This window comes from Lonchura striata, chromosome Z, assembly GCF_050655825.1.
Source record: "Lonchura striata isolate lonStrDom1 chromosome Z, ASM5065582v1, whole genome shotgun sequence".
In the NCBI taxonomy this organism is placed as follows: Eukaryota; Metazoa; Chordata; class Aves; order Passeriformes; family Estrildidae; genus Lonchura; species Lonchura striata.
Genome location: NC_140740.1, coordinates 62,201,451 through 62,215,000, shown reverse-complemented (window position 1 = coordinate 62,215,000; position 13,550 = coordinate 62,201,451). Strand labels below are relative to the sequence as shown.

General features: G+C 40.7%; 1 protein-coding gene across 1 annotated transcript; it reads right to left on the bottom strand.

Moving 5' to 3' along the window:
* Window positions 1-9,279: 9,279 nt before the first annotated feature.
* LOC146763864 (uncharacterized) lies at window positions 9,280-11,509 on the bottom strand. The gene has a single exon (XM_085566383.1). The coding sequence runs from the start codon at window positions 11,008-11,010 to the stop codon at window positions 9,610-9,612; it is 1,401 nt and encodes a 466-aa protein (XP_085422509.1). The 5' UTR covers window positions 11,011-11,509; the 3' UTR covers window positions 9,280-9,609.
* Window positions 11,510-13,550: the final 2,041 nt, after the last annotated feature.

The window sequence follows — 13,550 nt, the reverse complement described above, 5'->3', positions numbered from 1 at the left end:
TTTTCATTCATTCTAGTGAGGGATGACAGCTACTAAGTCTCTCTTGACTACTGATTTGGACTATATGAGGGTTGGGTGTAAACTGTGTTTCTCTGAAAATTATGAATCATATGAATAAGAATCAAAATAAATCAACACCAAAAGAGAAAAGTAAACTCTGTGCAGGCCACCACATCATCCTACATGTTCTATCACTAATTCCTGGGTTTGGCTTGTTATATTTTCCTGCACCTCACACAGGTTAAAGGAGAATTATCATAATTAGACCTTTCATTTGACATTTTTTACTAATTCTAACATGTATCTGAACATTATTGCTTAAGAGTAATTAAAAGCTGTGTTAATAAAGAAAAAATAAATTTTCATTTCTAATACATTATGTAGATTTTAAGTGTCTGTGTTTAAAAAAATAAGTTTTGTATGTTTTCTGTCTTACTTAGAAGAGCAGTTCTCTTTTATTTTTACAGAGAATGGAAGACATAACTCTTTCAACAATTTGATGAGTTTTGTTTATTCAATCTGTCCCTGGAAATCTATAACTAAAAGGTCAGACATCAAAAGATTTATGCTTTCTTTTATGTGATCTTTTTGTAAAAGATCCTTCCTTTCTCTTCTTTTTATGCTTCTCCTTTATGCTGTTTGTTTTCTGTTTACTGTGCAGATGTTAGTTAAAAAAAAAAAAAAAAAAAAAAAACCAAACAAACAAAAAAAAAACTTCCTGCAATCAGAAGAAAATAATTCACTCACTTTTCAGATTGCAGCAATTGTGAAACAGAGTAACCAGACAGGGCCAGCAGCCAAAATCCTCTCTGAGAGGCCCACATGCACCAGTGAGCCTTGTAAATCTTTTTTAAACTCAGCCTCAGTCCTGGATTTATTTGTTTTTCTAAGCAGACTGATCTGGCTCCCTTCAGGCCCTACAAAATGATCTGTCACTGTCTACCCAGATAACCTGAGGCAGCCAATAATAAAGTCAGCTCACCAGGCTTTGCAAATGGGCCTGGTATCTTAGAGCATGTAAGACCTTTTCACTTATTAGGTTTCCACCTCAGGGTCCCCTCTGCCTCTCTGCCTTTCCCTGGTGTATGCACAAGTGTGCAGCTGAAGTTGCCTCGTGGGAAGATTGTGGGACAGTCATGGAGGAACTCGGTGATTTGATTCAAAAACCTGCATGTTTCCAAATTAAATAAGAAGGTTCTTGGTTTAGTTAGTTCTTATATTGATGCTTGTGTTCTTTTAATAGCCTTGAAGGCTGATGATCACAGCTGTTAAATACTTTCAGCCTTGAATCAGAGAGTAATAAAAACTTGGGAGTTAGTTAAGTGCAGGTCTTCACCTAACTCTAAAATAGCAGATTGTTTTTGTATTGAAGTAAATATTAGATTATTTGGGATTAGGTTTAGATAACCCCAAAGCAATGAAGAAATTATTTATGTTAGGCATGTCATAATCACAGAATCAGAGAATCAGACAAGCTGGAAGGGTCATCTGGTCCAACTTCCCTGCTCAAGCAGGATCATCCTAGAACACATGGTGCAGGATTTTGTCCAGATGGTTCTTGAATATTTCCACTGAAGGAGATCTCTGGGCAATCTCTGCAAGATTAGCTACTTGCCCAGTAAAGTTCTTCTACATAATAACTGTGAAATAAAAGGTATGACAGAAAGCAGAATTTTACTTTCCAACCTATATCTCCCCAAGATTCCCAGAGAATTTATGCATTTTCTCTTACAGTTTCTATCTAGGTTGAACGTAATTATTTTTCATTGCATTTCTCTTTGCTACACTGCAATATTAGAAAAAAGTATGGGTTCACACTTTTCCATTAGCAGAATAAGGACCTTACTCTGATCATTCTGGTTTTAAATCTGGGAGATACAATTCACCTGCTCTTTACAATGCCCGTAACCTCATGTGGCAATATGTATTTCCAGACAAGGATCAGTGTTGCAGCATTTTCTGCAAGCTTCACAAAATCAGAGGTGATGAATCAAGCTGATGACCTATCACTTCAGATGGAGGTGTTCAATAACACGGCAACTGACCCAGTGATCTGAGTTCAGAAATGAGGCCTTATCGTACATTTTTGTTACCCATACTCTCAAAGCTTCACAGTTTTATCTTAGTTTCCTGACAACACTCACTGCCTAGAAGTCAACAACGGCTTTGGCTTTTTATTGGAGCTCTCTGGTGGCTTTTTCTATCACACAAATTAAGTGCAGAGAATGGTTAACCCACAGCTGAATCCCAAGCTAGAGATGTAACCTGTATGTTTCAGATGCTTTCATCCTCCTCTGGAGAAAAAGTGGTCTGAATCTTTGCTCTGGAACAAGATGTGTGCTTGGTTTTCTAACAAAAGTGATATAACTGAAAGGTTTTAAATTAAATTGAGATTCAATATAGACTGTCTCTAAGGCTTTGACAGTATTACTTTGACCTTGAATTTCATTGACTGCATAATAAAATTTCTTCAGAATTAGTTCCTTCATAAGTGTTTATTTGTTAGATTGTGTGGAGTGTTTCTATCGATATCTAAAGAAGATTTCCACTCAGAGTGAACTGGAAGTTTTTACTTATGGTTAAATTCCATACAAATTTAAGTATGGGCTGTGGAATCCAAACAGGGAAGGGAAGGGAAGGGAAGGGAAGGGAAGGGAAGGGAAGGGAAGGGAAGGGAAGGGAAGGGAAGGGAAGGGAAGGGAAGGGAAGGGAAGGGAAGGGAAGGGAAGGGAAGGGAAGGGAAGGGAAGGGAAGGGAAGGGAAGGGAAGGGAAGGGAAGGGAAGGGAAGGGAAGGGAAGGGAAGGGAAGGGAAGGGAAGGGAAGGGAAGGGAAGGGAAGGGAAGGGAAGGGAAGGGAAGGGAAGGGAAGGGAAGGGATGTAGATGTGCAAATGCTTATGATCAAAAAAGAGCAAGACAAGTGAGAAAGTCTGCAAAAACTTATAAAGTTTTTATTAGTAAACTATACACACAGCATGGAAATTGGTACATTAGTCCCTTCTCTTACTGTAGAAAAACATGATGGAGGATTGTGTATAAGGTGTGGGGTAAAAGAGCAGAGAGACAGAGAGATAAAAAAGAGGGAGGGTGACAGGAAGAAGATCACCAGTCCTGGCTCCAGCATTGATCCAGTTGATGTAGTGTTCTGGGTCCTCAGGGAAGCATCTTTTTATATGTTTCCCACCCCAGAGCTGAGTTTCTCACTTATGCTAATAAGCAAATTAGTTATCATGTATAATTCATTCTTCTAAATCTTTCTGGAAATAGGTCCAAGGGTTTCATGAGACTTTAATTATCTTTAATTATCTTACCTTTAATTATGACCACTACTGGGTCAACCTCATTTCTGCATGTTCACTGTGCTGTGTCGTATCTCCAGAACTGTCACAAGGAGGTTTGTCCCAGAAAAGTGTTGCACTACCTGCTGTATGGCCCTCCTTTCCTGTCAAATTATGTTCTTTCTGATGGTATGTTCTTACCAATAGTTCTTGCTTGGCTCCATGACTATCCAGCTGTCAGTGTTTGAGACACATACATTAGCCTCTTCTTTTCTTGTAAAAAGGCATGGGTGGCATTTAGAGTATGAGTAGTGGAGCTTAAGATCACATTATTAAAAATCTAGATCTTTTGAGAATAGCATCCCAAATATACCACCTCTATCATAAATTGTTAAGTGTTTATGTATCTGGCATTGAATATACAAAAATAATTATATTTTCTGAAAAGAAATCACAAGCTAGGGATTTCGGCACAAGTTCTTAATGATTTCACTGGAAACCATGTACCCATTTATCCTTAATAACTCTGAAATTCTCAATAAATGCAATTGAATTGAATTTCTCAATTCTCAATAAATACAAGCACATTCATAAAAATAAGGTTCTGATCTTTTAGCCCGTCACATAGAATAAGGACAAACAAGGCAGGAGAAGAGAAAAAAAGAGATTAAAGAAGTCACCCTATGGAGAGCAAAAATCCTGAGAAAGTCAGTTTCTACAATACAGTGGAAAGAACAAAACCAAAATAAGAATTTACTGCAAATATCAGCTGCTTAAATAAGTTTGACAATTTTGTAGAAGTTTCACAGGGCTGCTCATTAAATATGAAGTTAAAATTCTGATCAATTAGTTGACTAACTATAATCAATCAAGGCTCTAGTCTTGTTCTTGTGATCTATCCTGTTTCCTATGTTTTTAGGGAAACACATCATCGTAGAAAAAAATCATTATGAAATTCTGTCATTCACACCATAAGTTAGAAAAAATAGTCACATGTTATCAATGTGAAAACTATCATACATCAAAAAGTAAGTAGGTTCATTTCACATTTGGTACAAGTGGTATGATTTGGCAGATTTCTAGTACAGAAATATGCTCCTATTGTTCATATACTTGAATGAGGCGATTCACTACCAAATTTCTGATCTAAAGCACAGCATACCTAATAGAAACAAAAAAATACATGTGCAAATTAGGGAAAATAAATTCTACAGCGATATATCTTCTTCTTTTAAACTCACAGACTGTGGTGTAAAAATGGGAAGGTTTCCACTTATGAGACATACAAGCAGCTTCCATTTGACAGTACATATTCCCTTTCTGAAGGCCTTTAAAGAATCATAACAAAACAAAACAAAAAAATCATACACTGAAGAAAAGAATTTGCAGCACTTCTTTTCCATTAATACTTTATTTTTCCCTTTTCCTGGATATAAATTCAGGTTGCTGGTACTTCATGGCATTTATCATACATTATATGATAGACTATGCATTAGAATATTTGAAATAGACTTTGACAGACTTTAAACCCAACAGCTAATAGCCTTATTTTCAGGTAAAACTTTCTAACATAAGGCTTTGTGATGACAGTATATGCCACATAAGGATGACTGGCAGACCATAAAAGATCAATGCTACTTATATATGATGATTAGTGTCAGCAGAAAAGAAAATTATTAGAACTTTATGAAAGGAACAGAGAAGTGGAACCAGATTTGGAGCCAGTTTTGAAGCAAGGCACTGGCTTTTCTGGCTAACTGCTTGGTAGCTCTAACATTATATATTCATCACAGATCATTTCAGCAAAATCTTATAAATTTTGTATCAGTCTGACTTGGGCAATGCCTTATGGCCATCTGTTCACATGACAGTGTAATCCCGAGTCCACACTAATTGTACACTTCCTTTACAGAAAAGCTCTGGAATGAGAGGAAAGAGAGCAAAGTCAGTACCTGTGTCTACAGTTTACCTTGAAAAGTGCATGACAGGAGCATGAAATAAGGAGTTATTCTGGGAACAATTAATATAGGCTAGCAGAAACTGCATTAAACATTTCTTCTTTTTACAGTGACCTGGACCTAGGGCCATGTACATGCATGCACATGCCTTCTGAAACTTCTTATCATTTACCCAGGTAGAGTGGAAGGGATGGGTAGATCATGCTTCCTATTCAGTCAGAATAGAAAGCTTACGAAATTTGTTTGCCATTAGCATTCTACTCTGAATTCACCTCTTTCAGCTATACAATTCTCTGAATCACCCATGCAATAAACCTAGCTTCTCTAATTACCTGTATCAGTGGGCAATCTTTAATCACTTACATGCCTCAAATTTTCATAAATTCTCTTATACTTTTATTTTGGCACCCAGTTTTGAAAAGAGGACAGAAAATGGTGTAGAAAATATATTAATATAATTTTAAAAATCTATCAGAGGGTTGCTGACCTGCTTTTTAGAGCTCATCTTTATCACATTTTTACATCTTTTCCTCACTGAATTCCTATTGTTACATTCCTTACAAATAAGGACTCTTCTTTAGAAAATTAAGCACATATTCTTGTTCCTGTACTAAATAATCATCATAATCCTCACCTAATGTGTCATATCCATCGTTGTTATTACCTCACTAATGACATCACCTCTCTTGCAACTTCCATGAAGCACTCAGCACACTTAGAAACAGCACATTTGCTATGAAAATTATTTTCCTCAACACCGAAATTACTTGTCTCAATAAAAATGGTCATGACGTTGACCGTGCAGAGACTTAGGCACAAGAAACAACCAAACACAAAGGCTCATTCAAAAAGCTCTTTGTAACACTGACCAAAGTTCTGAGCAAGAGCCTATTGACTTCTACTCATGGATCCCACTGGGGAATGCAGGTAGGATGACTTGCTTCCACTGAATCAAAATCCCTTGGAAATTTCAACAGTTGCATCATGTAGATTTAAGTGTTACATCCAGGAGTTCTTTAAGAGCAGTATCAGACACACTGAGATTTTGGACCTAAGAACAATTCCCTGAAAGCACTAACAAATAAAAGGCACAAGGAAATAAATTGCCACAGTCATGGGGAAATTAACCACAGGAAACTGAGAAGGGTAAAAACAAGACAGAGACAGAGAATGAAGGAGAGGTTTCTGTTATATAACAGTGCATGAATTCAAAATGAAGAAGTAACCTTTGCCACCACACACACTTCCTCTGCCTCCAAAAAATGGTTGCTCTGTTTTGCCACTACATGGAAAGAGGGAAATAAAGATAATAGATGTTAAGCCACAAGCGCTCACTGCAGTCAATGTTCAAGTGGCCATAGCAGAAGAAAAAACACAAGTGGCAATAGCTAAAGAAAATACAAACAAAACAAAGGTAACAAAAACAGGAAACAAAAGTGGCACCTGAATCAAAATGAGAGTGATTCCACAGGGACAAATAAACTTGACTTTTCCTTCCCACCACATCTTGCATAAACTAAAACAGAATGGAGGAATGAAATAGAGTAAAACCTTCCAACTTGTCCAAAAGCAACAAACCATTCCGGGCAGACTTTTCAACTGAGCCAAAATGAGTCACAATGCAAGCCAATGTCTCTCATTTTCATTGTCTAATCCTAAAGCTACACAAATCACACCCAGAAGTGGTGAAAGGCAGTTGACCTAATCCTTCTAGCCTTAATTTTTGCTGCCCTTATCTTAAAATCTATGATGTCCTGGCAAGAAATTGCAACCTAGCTCAGAATTATTGAATCAAACTAAATTATGGCAATGGAGAAAAAACAACAATTAGATTAAACTTCAGTTTAGGTTTTCAGTCAGCTACACTAACACCTGTACCACTCATGCAAACTAGGAGTATCTGTGTCAAGGGGTGGGGAAAATAGAAAAAAATAACACAGCTACTACACGAACCACTACGCAAAGGACACTTACTCATTTTTTTATGACAACAAAAGGGGTTCGGAAATAAAGGAACTATTTCAAATTATGAGAATATTTGTAATTTATGAAAAATTATAAAAATATTTGTAACATATAGAAGGAAATGTTGCAGGACTTCAGAATTTTCCATGATCTGTACCATTAGTAATATCTCATCTGATCATCTCTACCAGCAGAATTTTTTTCATTATTGTCATGTTTTCAGAAATCACTACTATTTGACTAAGACAAACACACATGTAACAAATAAATGCTTGAACTGCAAATTTGAATGACAAAATTTTTATAAGCATTAAATATTCCAACAAAACCCCCAAAAACTCAAGACAAATAGTCCACTTAAATAATATTAATGATTGTAAAAATGACTTCACAAACTAGCATGGTTAATAAAAACTGGAGCCTTGTTTCCATCTTTTTTTCAGCTTTCAGCTTTCCACCTTTTTTTCAGGTTCTAAACAAAGATCTATTTCTTCATGCAGAAACAGAAACTATTAAAAGCAGAAGGCCCCACATTATTTCTTTGTTAATGCTCTAAGTCTTAGGCTTAGTCTGTTTCCTTATGCATTAGAAATGGCCTTGTTTAGGATATATTTATAAACAATATGCATTCTTTCTTCTCTTCTCCTTAAAAATCAAACCCATTTTGAATTTGATTTAAAAGTTACCAGGTATTTTCCACGTGACAGAAGTGATTTTTTTAGGCACTCTAGAACTGGTTTTCCTCAAGCCTCTTTTAATACATATAGGTTCTTAAATTGATATACTTTACCTAGTTTCATTTTTAAAATCCCCCAAACAAATATAAACTCAAACACAGAAATTTAAAGGGTATCATATTTATCTACAGTCTCATTGTAATTCATGTACATTTTTTTAATACATAACTGGATTCTTAAAAGACCAGTGTTACCAAGGTAATGAATATCTCTGGACATGAGCAATGCTGCTGTGATGGCACTGTCACCAGTGGCACAATACTTCAACTACTAAGAACAAGGCACAGGAGGACTCATCGTGGTCTGTGGCAACATGCTGTTGTTGAAAGAAAAGTAATGACTAAATCATTACAATGCTCCCTGTGAGCTCACATGAACATTTACTGATACTTACAATAGCTGACTATGTCCCTTATATGTTAATACTTTTAATAGTTAAATATTTCAGAAAGGTCAGTGATTATTACTCTGTTTGATATCTGTCATTCGCCCATGTGACCAACAGCACTGTGCCTGCTGTTTTTCAGGGGAAATGAACTGGGGAGATGTAATCTCAGCAGGCTGGAAGCAATCCAGTAACCTAGCCTTCAATCAAACACAAACACATTATGTAAATTGTGCTCTCAGTCTCACTGCTAAAACTAATCTTGTGTCAGATAGCACTGCAGATCACTATGAAAAGCCCTTTCTACTTTTCCAATTCTAATTTTGTAAAAGAACAAAGTATACCCCAAGTATTTATCTTTTTGTTTTCAAAATCAGAGTGTTGTTACAGAGTGTTTAGCATTAGTGATTTACCAAAAAATGCTGAATACGGATCTTTCAATAAATGTCGCAGAAATGATCTTCAGGTATTCAGCATCTCTGAGAGGACCTACATATTTCACCCAAACATGAAATCAATTTAGTTTTAAATCATAAAGGAAAGTTCTTAAGACTACAGAAATAAGTTAAGTTTCTGTGCTTTGAGTAAAACTGTTTATCAGTGATAACTACTTATGTTCATATAGTGGTTTAAAACCAAAACCAGAATCAGATCCCCTTCATGTGGGAAGTTCTGAGACATAATGTCTTCTTGACACACTCATCTCCATGTATTTCTGAAAACAAAAAGATATCTTGAAACACATGCATCCTAAAGTAGTTACTTAAAGTTAATACCTACCTATTACTATCCTAAAGTTATTACCAACTGACCAGAAGAGTTTGATTAGCTCCTCTACAGTCTTATTCATATGCGGCTTCTGGGTCTCCGACCACTCTGCTTGTCAGAGAGCCGAGTCCTCGAAAGCCGGATAGCGTAATGAAATCTTCCTCTATGAAGGCGGGACGGCTCACAGGCGGCTTTTTTCCAGGAGCGTTTATTGAGGAACAGCAATTCAGGGAGCGAAGGGAAAACAACCACTCCGGGAGGGAGCTCGCTCTGAGAGCCTCGAACAGGGGGCGGAATCGGGATTATAACTGGGACAAGAGAGGGAGGGTCCAGGCATGAAGCGTTCAGTGAGGGAAGGCTTCGGGGGCAGAGTCAGGGTCGAGTGGCAGGGTTATAACCAATGAGGGTAAGGGGAAGGAGCGGCTTCAGGGAAGGAACCAATGGAGGTATAAAGAACAAAGAATTTTCTAGCACCAAGGGATGACAGACATACTGATTGATAACAAGGGAGGCGGGGAACTACACACCTGTCACCTCCCAGGGTAATTCGGGGGGACAGTTTCCCAAGTCCCCTCCCACATCTCCCCCGTTCTTGTTAATTAAATAAATATTTGCCAAAGTCTTGGTAAGCGTCTTTTTGAAGATGGTTAAGGCAACTGAAATGAGAAGGACAATTATGAAAATCCAAAAGAGTCCTTTTAAAATGGAGGCTGCCCACCCGGGAATGCCCCACTGCATCAATAGTTTGTGGACGGGGTCCACAGCCGAAGTTTCCGTTTTGATGTCCTGTACTTCGGTCCGGATCCGCTGGATGTTGGCTTGGATGGAAGTGCTCCGTGATGTTAAATTGAAGCAACACAATCCTTCGAAGTCTTCGCAGCTGTGGCCATGGGCGAGCAGCAGGAAATCAATAGCCGCTCTGTTTTGTAATGTGGCTTGCCTGGTGGTTTGCTGGTCTGCCAGAAGATCGGAGAGGGCGGCAGACGAGGCGTTGGCATGCTTGCTTATCCAACACTCCAGGTGAGAAAGCTCACCGAGGGCCTTAGCTGCTGCATACCATGGTAAAAAGATGGATACAGCGACCCTCTTTGTTTTTCCCCAATCGTAAATTTCGGAGTCACAATTTTCGTCGAATTGAGCATATGATCTTTTGGTGCGTGCCAATTGTCTCTCTTTTTTCCAATCCAGAATTTGAGTTCTGTTTGGAGTGAGGGTAGCAAGCTTGCCAAGGCTGCATGGGCCTCCCTGGAGCCGAGATGGAATTCCTGACCATACTCTGTCCCCACAGATAAGAAACATCCCCCTGGGCAATGTCTTGGGATGAGTGGATGAAACCGAAATCACCTGGCTAGTATAATTGCACCAGGTTTGGCTGTTATATTTTTTACTGATAGGTGTTACATCTTTCCGGTATGTGTTTTTGGCCAAGTCAATTCCATGCCAATTTTGACTTGGCCTCCTATAATAGAATTTGACACAATACCTAGCTGTGGAGGACCCCAGTAAGTCCAATTCTTGGGGTTCCTCTTTGCTGTTGGGCAAAATTTTGGTCCACTCATCCCAAGTATCGACCGGGTTAGGCCTCCTACCCGTGGTTCGGAGCAGGTCGGAATTGGATACCGGCCAATCATCAGCTACCAAGGGGACCCCTACCAGGCAAGTGGACAGGGGATTGTCCACGTTGCCCATGGCCAGACATAGGTTATCCTGCTGCAAGGACTTTGCCAGCGTGATCCAGACGTTTTCTTTCGGCTGTGGTACCACCCAGCCATCTGCTACATGCAGCCACAGGAGGATGGAAAGCGTGGCTGCAACCAGCTGGGCGCAGTGGGACATCTTCTGTTGTTCCTTTTGGGTGAATGATGTTCTGGCAGCCATCCTAGTACTAAAATTAAACAAAACAAGATTACCAACATACATTTGGTTCCCTCCCCTCCCCCAGCTCCCCCTTTTGGGTTAAAATAAAAATAAATTTCAGGACGGAGGGGTAAAGGGATGACGGGTTAGGTATGAGGGTAGAGGGAACGGCACAGGAGGGGATGGGGTGGCGGAAGTTGTTAAGTGTTGCAGAGGTAGGTATGTCCTTGTGATGAGGACCCGGGAGACGATGTTGGGTGGTCTTCCGGTCCTCTTCTTTTTTCTCCGTCGCCACGCCACTGCATTATCTGGTGGTGATTGTGATGGGGTCGCTGGGTTGCTCCTCGCTGGGGGGTCTGTGGTAGTGCTCTCCAGGTACGGTTTGACGTATTTTCCAGGAATCCATTTGGGACCCTGGGCTGTGGAAACACAAGCGTACCCTCTCCCCCACGTTATCAGAGGGTACGGCCCTGAGATGATTTTTGATTCTGGGTCTCTGATGAGGACTGGCGGACGCTCTTTCAAAACTGCCCTGGTGTTATTGCAAAAGTGTCTGAGTGCAGGGGGATTCGGCTCTGGTCAGAACAATTTAAGAAATTAAGAACATAAAGTGCCTTGCATAATCTTTCAACTGGTGTCATGGCCAGAGCCGAATCGTGTTGTTGTTCTAGCAGCCTTTTTAACTCTTTGTGGGAGCGTTCCACTATTGCCTGTCCTGTGGGGTTATGGGGAATGCCGGTGGAATGGGCAATTCCCCATTGTTGTAGAAATTGTGCGAATCTTGTCGAGGTGAATCCAGGCCCATTGTCCGTTTTGATGGCTTTTGGGACTCCTAATGTGGCAAATGCCATGAATAGATGTTTGATGATATCTTTTGTTTTTTCACCAGTGTGGAGTGACGCGAACACGGCCCCAGAAAATGTGTCTATGGACACATGCAGGTATTTCAGGCGGCCAAAAGGATTATAGTGAGTGATGTCTGTTTGCCACAGCTCCAATGCTGCCAACCCTCGGGGGTTTATCCCCGTTGGCAGCGGTGGAAGGGCGAAGGACTGACAGCTTGGGCATGTGGCTAGTATGGCTTTGGCTTGTTCTTTTGATATTTTAAATTGTCGGGCAAGGGCAGGTGCATTTTGATGGAAAAACGCATGGCTGAGCCTTGCCTGTGCAAAAATGTCTGGTAAGGTTAATGAAAGTGCAGGTGCAGAGTAATGAGATGTCATTGCAAGGAGGTCGGCCATCCGGTTCCCCTCTGCAATAGCTCCTGGCAGGTCTGTGTGAGCCCGGACGTGCATAATATAATAGAGTTGCTCTCGGTGGGAGATCAGCCAGATTAATTCCGTGAGCAAATCGAATAACTGTTTGTTTTGAACTTCTTTGAGCAGGGCGTGTTCTGCCCGTTCTGCTACTCCGGCAACATAAGCCGAATCTGTTACCAGATTGAAAGGTTGCTGAAATTTTTTGAATGCTCTCACGACCGCAGCAAGTTCTGCGATCTGGGGGGAACCCTCAACCAGTTGGATGTCAGACTCCCACTTCTGACTCTCCGGGTCTTTCCAAGTGATCACCGATTTGTGGGATTTTCCCGACCCATCGGTGAACACCGTGAGAGCACCTTTAATAGGTGTTTTATTTTTGAATGACTTTTGGGCCAAATATAACGTGTCTTTGAATATTTTATGTTTAGGGTAATGAATGGAAATCTGTCCAGGGTAACTGTCTAAAGCAATTTGCAAACTTTCGTTTGTCTGAAGCAGGGATTCCAATTGTTCCAAATTAAGAGGTAGGTAAATGCACGCCGGGTCACACCCTGCGAGGGTCCGGAGGCGTTGTCTGGCCTTTATTATTATCCTAGCCATCAACTCTGCAGGAGTTGAAATAGTTTTCGCTGGCTGGTGCGGGAGAAACAGCCACTCAATGATAAGGAGTGGGTCCTTCCGCCCAGCGTCCCATTGAAAAAGCAGACCATGGAAGTTTGGGCACTTACCCAGTATGGCAAGGGTGACGGGAAGGAGCCGATCCACACGGTGGGCCTGACGGGATCGTATGGCCTCGGCGACTCTCTCCAGGGCTCCTTTGGCGGCAGGTGTTAGCTCGCGAGGGGAAGCTAGGTCGCCATCTCCTCGTAGCAGGTTGAAGAGCGGTGCCAGCTCCTCCGTGGTGAGTCTCAGGAGAGGTCGGATCCACGTGATGGTACCGCAGATCTGCTGGAGATCCCGCAGGGTCCGTGGGTCGTCTTTGACGGTGACAGATTGGGGCGCGACAGTCCTTCCCGTAATGTGAAAGCCCAAATACTTCCATGGCGCTGACAGCTGGATCTTTTCTTCGGCAATTTCAAACCCTGCAGCTTTAATGGCCTTAACAGTCTTGGAAAGTGTGATCTGCAGATAAGCTTGTGTTTCAGCGCAGATCAAGACATCATCCATATAATGCAGGATGATCGCTTCAGGGAACAGCTTCCTGATCGGCGAAAGCACCTGGGCCACAAAAGTTTGGCAGAGCACTGGAGAATTTTTTATTCCCTGGGGCAAAGTGGCCCATTGGTACCTCTTATAAGGCTCCGCCCTATTGATGGAAGGGACGGAGAACGCGAATCTGGGGGC

Coding starts and splice junctions, on each gene's coding strand:
- LOC146763864 (XM_085566383.1), bottom strand. CDS start 11,010: ATGTATGTTGGTAATCTTGTTTTGTTTAATTTTAGTACTAGGATGGCT.